We start from the raw sequence: 10,000 nt of genomic DNA on the forward strand, positions 1-10,000 counted from the left end.
GCCAGACGGTTTACATTAACGCCTACGTGCGTCAGAACTTCTCCCCACTGGACGTGCTGTCAGACCGGGCCGTCCAGGCAAAGTACCGGCTGCCCTGTGCGGAGATCCAACGACTAATAACTCTGGTGTCTCCACACATCCAGAGAGCAACCCGCTGCAATTTTGCCCTCAGCCCGGAGGTGCAGCTCCTGGCTGCTCTGCGTTTTTACGCAGTGGGGAGCTTCCTGGAGGTGGTGGGGGACGGCACCGGCCTCAGCAAGGCATCGGTGTCACGGAGTGTGGCAGCTGTGACACCAATTCTCCTGCGCCATGCCCGGACCCATATCAAGATGGCCACCACACGGGACGAGGTCCGCATGGTCCACCAAGGGTTCCACGCAGTGGCTGGGATCCCCCGGGTGATCGGTCTGGTAGATGGCACCCTTATTCCAATCCACAATCCCTCCCTGGTGGATCCGTGCTGGATTGGTCGCAAGCACTACGCGGCCATAAACACGCAGGTGGTGGTGGATCACAATGGCCTCATCACTGACATCGTCGCCAGGTGGCCAGGCAGCACTCACGACAGTTTCATGTGGGCCAACTCAGCTGTGGGGCAGAAGGCTGGCAGAGGAGTGTTTGGCCGGGGCATCATCCTAGGGGACAGTGGCTACCCTCTCCGGAGTTACCTCGTCACGCCGGTAACCAACCCAGCAACACCACAGGAGGAGAGATTCAATGAGGCCCACACAAGCACCAGGACGAAGATCGAACGGGTGTTTGGCATTTGGAAGTCCCGCTTCAGGTGCATTCATCGTTCGTCGGGGGGGCTGCGCTTGTCACCAATCAAGTGTTGCCAAGTGATTGTTGTCACCGCCATGCTGCACAACATCGCAGTGCGCGTTGGCGCAGATGAGCCGCCTCCTGTTGAAGAGCAACATTCAGAGGACGAAGCCCCGAACCCCGCCCCCCGCAATGTGCGAGCAGTACTGCATCAGGCCGGAGCCCAGACCAGACAGGAACTTATCCACCTCTTCTGAGGTCCAACAACCCCAGCCCCTACCCCTTCACCACAAGTCGCCAAGCACTGATCACTAATAAACCCACAACCATAAACCCACAACCATAAACCCACAACCATAAACCCACAACCATAAACCCACAACCACTGTCAGGCCTGAAGGCTGAAATAAATAAACAGAACCAGCAGATGTAGGCTACATGTAACGTCCTGCACACTGATTAATTGCTTCAGTGTCCGGGTGCTTTACCTGAAAGTATGGCACTGGATTGTTAAGGAAATATTGTTGCATACAGTATGTGGGAGTATAGTGCCCACATTTCTGAGGTGACCATGTAACAAGTGGGAAATTAGCGCAAAACATGCTGTGCTGAAAGGGCGCACAATACGCACATGTCATGAACCTACGCTTAGATAAATTACAAATTGCCTGGGACTTTTTGTTGCTATTTGACACCCTCATTTCAATGCAAAATGATCCACACAATACATGGTTGAAAAGGAAACCAAAGTAGTTTATTGAAACCATATGATGGGGGGGGGGGGGGGGCTCCGCGCTGCATTTACTGCTGGGCCTCTGCATCACCTGCAATGAAGGGAGATTGATTAGTGAAATTGAACGGGATACATTGGGTAATGCAGATAAAACATTGAAATACCCATACCTGAATCCTGGGGAAAGATGATTGGCACCGAGATGGAGGGACGGTTGAACTGGGCCTCTGCAAGCGCCAGCTGTCTCCGGTGCAGCTCCAACCTCTCCTGCTTCATCCGGACCACCTCTTCCTGCAGGGCAGTTTGTCTTTGGAGGTGGCCCTCCATCCCCCGCAGCACCTCCAGCTTCTCCCTCTCCAGGCGCACCAGCGTCTCACTGCAGGTGCAGGTTGTTATCGCGGGCCGCCATCGTGAGCCTCCACGCATACGGACACCGGGCCCTGCTGGTTGGCGCGCAGGGACAGGCCATGGTTGTTGGGGGTCGTCCTCTCCTGGTGGCGTGCACGTCCCTGCTCTGCTCCCGGATGGCTCCTCTTCATCCTCACTTAATGAGAGCCCCTCGTCCCCCAGCACATCGATGCCCCCACTAATGCCTTCAGAGGCCGTCTTCCCGATAATTGAGAGGACTTTCTCCTCGTCGGGAGTGAGGGTCGTCCCACCCGGTGCTCCACCACCCGTGCCCATGGCTTCGCTCCTCACCTTGGCACTCTTCCTCTTAGTCTGGCTCTGGAACTCCTGCCACTTCTTTCGGATAGCGCCCCAGTCACGCAGACCACATGGGCTGGAGGGGGACATCTTTTGGGCTATGGCCTTCCAAACATGGTTCTTGACGGTGATATTTTTTTTGCCCTTTGTTCCCCCGAATAAGATATCCTGGTGCTGCCAGACCTCGTCCACCAAGACGCCCATCTCCTCTGCGGTAAACGCCGGTGCCCGCTTGCTTCTTTTGACGCCGGTTCTTTCCATTCTCACATATGTGTGCCTATATCCACGGGGGTATATATGCGCTAATGGGCCTGATTACTACTTGGATACACCTGTTGGCACACACACACACACACACACACTCGCACCCACACAAACGCTACATACTTAAACTAATTGAACCTGTGCGGGGGACCACGGGGCGCTGTGTGTGACTTATGCGCTGATAAAGAGGTGGGTGATCGATTTGCCTGGCATCGATTTATTCAGTTTCAGCACGACCGCGGTGGACAGCTCCCACCAAAGTACTTCTTTCGATGCTTCTTTCGCTTCATCTTACGGCTCTCCAAAGAAGGGACTTAAGAAGCCATCTGGGAAACACCCGTATCTTAACGCTCCTTCTTTGGCGAACCCTTCTTTCTTTGGCGAACCCTTCTTTCGACCCTTCTTTGGCCCCAAAGAACGATCGCATCTGGGAAACGCGGCCCTTGTCTGTTTGCATCTGTATACTTCACCTATACAGATGCAAACAGACAAGGTTTAGTCAAATAAACACCTATATGTACATTTTTGTGTGATGCGTTGGATTTAAAGGGATATTTCACTATTTTTTATGTGGGGTAACGTATAGATATCTTCATGAAACTTTGCCAGTTGATTATTTACAGAACAATAAAACATAGGCATACTAGTATGAAAGTAGACATGTTATGGAAGCAAACTAGCTAAAAATCTTAAAAGCCAATGCTTGACAAATCTATATTTTTGCATGCCATGTCTTGCCTTACGTTGCTTCTTCCCTCATATAACATATTTCATCCTTATTCATCTGTATATTAATTAATTCTGTCACTTTTTTTGCTGCTAATTCGCCGTTAGGAGATTTGTCTTTCATGTCAAGTGCCTGTCAATTATTTTTTTTAATTAATTGCCTGAAACTAAAATTAACGTAAAGTGTGTTAGCCAAAGGTGTATGGATTAGAGAAAGCCAACTCACAGCCCTCCTAATGTAAGCATCCTGCTGCTTTAGAGCAAAAGTAATTGATAATTTGCATATACCCTCCCGCTCTGCTAACAGCTACTATATGTAAAGCAGTGTAAAACATTTTGGGAAAATGGCCTGCCCTGGTATATTCTGTGGAAGTCAGCCACCTGTCATAGTCTAATTAATTAAGTTTTGGTTTTTTTAAAGCTTCAGTGTGTAATATATGAATATTTAGTGGTTCATTTCCCCAGGACACCCACTTTGAAAATGGCATATGGCCTGCATTAAGTTTGTCCATCCTGTGCTACTGTAGAATCATGGCAGTGCAACATAGTGGCAAGCCCCACTCTTATGTAGATATGAAAGGCTTATTCCAAGAAAAAAATATATATATTTTTTTATTTTCAAGCAATTATACATTATTTAAAACACACTTATGAATATTATATATATTCCATTTATATTCTGTATGAAACTGTAGAATAAAGTAAGGCTCACCATTTATTGGGCGCTCTTGTGTTGTAGTGGATAGAGCGTTTACCATATTGGCTCCGGCCTTCGTTGCAGTGGTCACGGGTTAAAATCCGACCCGTGGACCTTTACTGCAGGTCATCCCCCCTCTCTCTCTCTCTCTTCGCTCTCCACGTCAACTCTGTACTATCTAATAAAGCTTGAAATTGCCAAAAAATTATCTTAAAACAAAACAAAAGCAAGTCCAGTTCACACTTATGAATATTATACTCCATTTCTACCAAGTCTGTTGTGGGAAATGTCAATAAATTCTACACATTGCAGCTTTAAAAGCAAGCCCAGTTCTGCATGAAACTGTAGAGCTAATTAAGGATCACTATTCTTTATACTTTTTATTTTATATACTTTATTGTAGGATCATATATTACTCTGAGAGTTATTGTTTACAGTTACAACATCCTACACATTTTTTTAATGCAAAAAAATGTATAAATAAAAAAACACCAAAACAAAAAACATAACAAAGCAATTTTTGTTATACTTGAGGATATTTTAACCCACAAAATGCACCAGATTGGTTTTTTAACAGATTGTCAGCAGGCTTTTTATTTCGCCTTTTGCTTCCAAAATAAACTGTTGTGTTCCATGCTGCAAGAAGGCACTTATCGCCACACGTTACGGTATGATTGAAAACATGTTGTGACAATGACGGCGTGGGAGATGTCTGCTGTAATTAATTAAAGTAAAACGGCAGATTGGAAAGACAGATACATGAGCTACTGATCATTTGCCAGATTCTAGTATTCAACTAACAATATAAGAAATACATCAACAGTTTATATTATTTGGAATGCAAATTGTTGTTCTAGAATATGTTTCCCACTCTTAATTATTTAAAAAAATACACTTTCCATAAAATGAGTAGAGTTTGGCAGGTTTTAAAGGTGGAGTCAGTGATTCTGGAGAATGCTTGTTGTCAAAATCATTTTCGTTCCAAATATATCTTCTTTCCATTCGCTACCTGTACCTACTGTGTGTGTTCTGAAAGAAAAAAAAATCCAGTGTTAATACACAGCCTAGGCTCTGTAAACACTAAACAGGCTTGTTGCCAGCTGCTGTGGTGATTTTGACAAGAATCGTTGACTCTACCTATTAAAGGACAGTAACCATTCCTAAGGTTTTTGTTCTTACTCATAGTAAATGGTAAATGGACTTGACTTATATAGCGCAACCCCAAAGCACTTTACATTCCTTACCACATTCACCCATTCATACACACACACTCATACACCGACAGTGATAGTGTTAATTTCCCTCTGAAGGTAATTCACCACCATTTGTTCTTGCATCTTGGCAACTTTTCAAGCACTTCACTTTCTAAAATGCTGCAGAAATAGCTGCTTTCCTGCCAAATGTCATCTGACCTGAATTCAACTCAACTCAACAAGGGCCCATCTTGTGTGTGGGCACAAGTGAGTGGCCCATTGGCTGAACCTTTGGGGTCAGTGCTGTGAGCAGGTTTTACAGTTTTCTTCTGTTGTGAAGAGCTTACTGTAGGCGATGGAGAGAGGCTACATATCCTGTAATACCTAACACACACACACACACACACACACACACACTCACACACACACACACACACACACTCACACACACACACACACACACACACACACACACACACACACACACACACTAATCCTAACTATCAAATATATGGACTCTTTCAACTTCGTATCAAACCTGTTAAACATCCCATTCTTCACAGCTTCATCCTGAGCTTTCAACACTCTCTCAAAAACACACATACACACGCACACGCACAACGCACACATACGCACACAAGCAAACACACAAACACACACACACAGACACACACACACACGCTCAGTGCAAGTGTGTGTGTGTTTTGTGCCCTCAACAAATCTTCCAGCGCCCTGCCCTCCTAGCCTTGCCAGTCTCACAGGCAGCAATCACAACCACTAATGGCATTCTCAGAGACATTTATCTAAAACGCCAAGTACACATTGTGTCTCAATTATCCTTGATGGCTTAACTGCTTCTGCAAGGAGACCAAAAAAAACTTAAATGATGATAATGATAATAGGAATTCCTTTGGTTGGCAAATGTATGTAATATTATAGCTAACAAGTGTGTGTGTGTGTGTGTGTGTGTGTGTGTGTGTGTGTGTGTGTGTGTGTGTGCGCGTGTGCGTGTGTGTGTGTGTGTGTGTGTGGGTGAGGGCGGACCCATTTCCATCAAAACCAGCATTTAAAAGAGCTTTACTGCATTTGTGGCTTCTGTGTGAAATGTGCTGAAGAAGACATGACCTTTGCTCAAAAACGCTCTGTTGATTCTCATTCCCTTTAGTTAAACACATACCTGAAAGCGCCTGTCAACACATACATACGTTTCAACTCTCTCACTCACTCACTCACTCACTCACTCACTCACTCACTCACTCACTCACTCACTCACTCACTCACTCACTCACTCACTCACTCACTCACTCACACACACACACACTCACTCACTCACTCACTCACTCACAGAGACAGACAGACACACACACGCATACACACACACGCACACACGCACACACACACACACACACACACAACACATACATACGTTTCAACTCTCTCTCTCTCTCTCTCTCTCTCACTCACTCACTCACTCACTCACTCACTCACTCACTCACTCACTCACTCACTCACTCACTCACTCACTCTCTCACTCACTCACTCACTCACTCTCTCTCTCTCTCACTCACTCACTCACTCACTCACTCACTCACTCACTCACTCACTCACTGTCTCTCTCTCTCACTCACTCACTCACTCACTCACTCACTCACACACAGAGACAGACAGACACACACAGGCATACACACGCACGCACACACACACACACAGACAGACAGACACACACACGCACACACACACACACACACACACACACACACACACACTTCCTCAAGCTATTTTGCTAGTTAGACACAAGTCGACCTCAAGTCTTTTGAAGCTGACGGCACATTGTTACTCATTTTCTACATTTTCTACTGCCACATCTTCCCACTCGGCCGGGTTAATCACAATCACGACCTTGTAAAAAATCTCACCTAAGTCTCACACCACTAAACATCTTGATATTTTCAATATGAAATTCTCGCTCTTTGTATGATTGAACGACCGCTTTGAAATGTGTTTTTAGGTCATTCCTATTTATGGAGTATGGCAGTTGTAGGTAAAGGTGCTACGAGGAACTTTTTAAATATTTCTGAAACAGTCTAATTTTTCCTCTGATGATCATCATCGGCATGTATGTATTTTCAGCATACTGCAATTGACGTGCATGTATTGGGACATCCTTAATCTTTTTCTGGCATACTAAATAGTAGGGGAGTATGGGTATTGGAACGCAGGGATAGTCTCACAGAACCACTAGCATGTCTGTAAACTAGCCTAGTTTAGCTGCCATTGTATCTGCTGTAAATCCAGTCTGACTAAAGCTACAACATGTTCAGATCAAACAGTCGGTGAGTGTTTGATAGTGGGGTGGGATTGGGTGAGATGGATAGATTATTTTTTTCTAAAATATTTTTTTTTGGCATTTTCAAGCTTTATTAGACAGTATAGAGTTGAAATGGGGAGACAAGAGAGAGAGAGAGAGAGAGAGAGGGGGGATGACCTGCAGTAAAGGTCTACGGGTCGAATTCGAACCCACGACCACTGCAGCAAAGGCCGGAGCCAATATGGTGCTATCCACTACGCCACAGCGCCCCAGGGATAGATATATTTGAAGCCCTATTCCTGTAAAGCAGAGAGACCTATAATCTGGAGGTAGAGTTCCCTCACACACAGAGAGACAGACAGAAAGCCTTCAGATTAATCAGGATCCATTCTCTCAGTTAGCTCCACTGTGAGGAAAAGCTTAAAGGCTTTCGTTCCTGAGTTTGCTGCAGCTGCCTCTGTGCGCTCTGAGCCCGGGCCTGTGTTAGTATCTACACCACCTGGCTGACACAAGGCTCTCCTGGCACCATACACTCTCTCTCTCTCTGTCTTTGTGTCTCTCTCCCTCTCTGTCTCTCTCTCCCTCTCTCTCACTCTCTCTCTCTGTCTCTTTGTCTCTCTCTCTCTCTCACTCTCTCTCTCTGTCTCTTTGTCTCTCTCTCTCCCTATCTCTCTCTCTCTCCCTCTCTGTCTTTGTGTGTGTCTCTCTCTCTCTCCCTCTCTCTCTCTGTCTCTCTCTCCCTCTCTCTGTCTCTGTCTCTCTGTCTCTCTCTCTCTCTCTCTCTCTGTCTCTGTCTCTGTCTCTGTCTCTCTCCCTCTCTGTCTCCCTCCCTCTCTCTCTCTCCCCCTCTCTCCCCCCCCCCTCTCTCTCTCTCTCTCTCTCACAGCCTGCTGCCAAGACGTTATTACCAATAGGTCCATGGCTATTAAACTCAAACTGGGACTCTGTGACTTCTGACAGCGATATTCAGAACAGATGTGGGATTATTGGGGCACAATATCCTTTAACACCCCCCCCCCCCCCCTCTTCCATACCTAACCCACCTGTTAAGAAGATACTGGTTTCTCAATACCAACACCAGATTGATATGCTGTATTAAGTACTGTATTTGAAAGGCAAACATGAGGTTATGGTGCATTTTGTAAGATACATCTGGTAACACTGTGTATTAATGGTACATGAATCATCATGAATTCATGCCTGAATGATGTTTGTATTTCATGAACAACATATTAATAAATAGGATTACTGCAGAAATACATTTATTAATGCTGCAGATAGGGTATTTCAATCCTCATAATCTTTGAGTTATTACTGATTATCATGTTCTCTACATCACTGTGTGAGAAAACAAAACAAGCTAAGAGATGAGTGCATGCATTACACTTTATTATTATTATTATTATTATTATTATTATTATTATTATTATTATTATTATTATTATTATTATTATTATTATTATTATTATTATTATTGTTATTATTATTGTTATTATTATAATTATTGTTATTATTATTATTATTATTATTATTATTATTATTATTATTATTGTTATTATTTTTACTGCTCTTTTTTTTTTTTTTTTTTTTTTTTTTTTACATGTTCAATGAAGATTATAAAAAAGAGAAAAAAAAAACTATTCTGCACTAATGTCGCTCCACATCCTTCCTTCGCCCCCTCCTCCTGCAGAAAAGCACCAAGACAGCCATGGAGCTCGGGCGGACGTTTGCGACGCTGTTCTCCGACATCTCGTTCAGACAGAAGCTGCTGGAGACCAAGACGCAGGAGGAGTTCAAAGAGGCGCTAGTGTTCCAGAGACATCAGCTCACTGCCACCAACCAGCAAGCCACCAGCCTGGGCAAGGAGGCCGAGGCCGAGACAGACCCCCGCAGCCACAAGCCACTCAAGGTGGGTGTGTGAAGGGGTGTGGGGGGAGTGTGTGTGTGTGTGGGGGGGGGGGGAGGGGGAGTGTGTGTGTGTGAGTGAGTGAGTGAGTGAGTGAGTGAGTGAGTGAGTGAGTCCAGCAAGCCTGGGTGTGTGAAGGGAGGGGTGTGGGGGGGGGAGTGTGTGTGTAAAGAAATATCTACACACTGGGGCGCCCTTAGCTCAGTTGGTAGGGCGTCCCCCCCCATGGGCCTCGGCCAGCAGCTGACCCGGGTTTCGATTCCAGCCCGCGGTCGTTCTCTGCATGTCATTCCCTTCTCTGCCCCGTTTCAACTCTGTCTCTAAACTATCAATAAAGCATAAAAATGCAAAAAAAAATATCTTAAAAAAATAAAATAAATAATCATGTATCCTGCTGATGTGCCCTTGAGCATGACATTGAAACCAGCACATTGTAAACCACTCACATAACTTATATCCATTATATAAAAGTCTAACTAACAGGTTATCAGGCTTTAGTGTGTGTGTGTGTGTGTGTGTGTGTGTGTGTGTGTGTGTGTGTGTGTGTGTGTGTGTGTGTGTGCGTGTGTGTGAGCAGCATATGCATATTTTTTACCAAAACAAGACATCCCCTAAGATTGATCGATAACTGCACTGCACTGCACTCTATCACTTCAGTGTTGCACTTTGTAGACCGTCCCTTAACTCTTGTCTCACTGCCCTCTGC

General features: G+C 45.2%; 1 protein-coding gene across 1 annotated transcript in view; it reads left to right on the forward strand.

Annotated features, from left to right (window-relative positions):
* Window positions 1-10,000, forward strand: part of slc4a11 (solute carrier family 4 member 11) — a 107,740-nt gene that overhangs the window by 66,639 nt on the left and 31,101 nt on the right. The window contains exon 8 of the mRNA XM_080042327.1: window positions 9,079-9,297. Coding sequence (XP_079898453.1) covers window positions 9,079-9,297 — 219 coding nt within the window. The remainder of the gene's footprint in view (window positions 1-9,078; window positions 9,298-10,000) is intronic.

This window comes from Ammodytes marinus (assembly GCF_949987685.1).
Source record: "Ammodytes marinus genome assembly, chromosome: 15".
Lineage (NCBI taxonomy): Eukaryota > Metazoa > Chordata > Actinopteri > Uranoscopiformes > Ammodytidae > Ammodytes > Ammodytes marinus.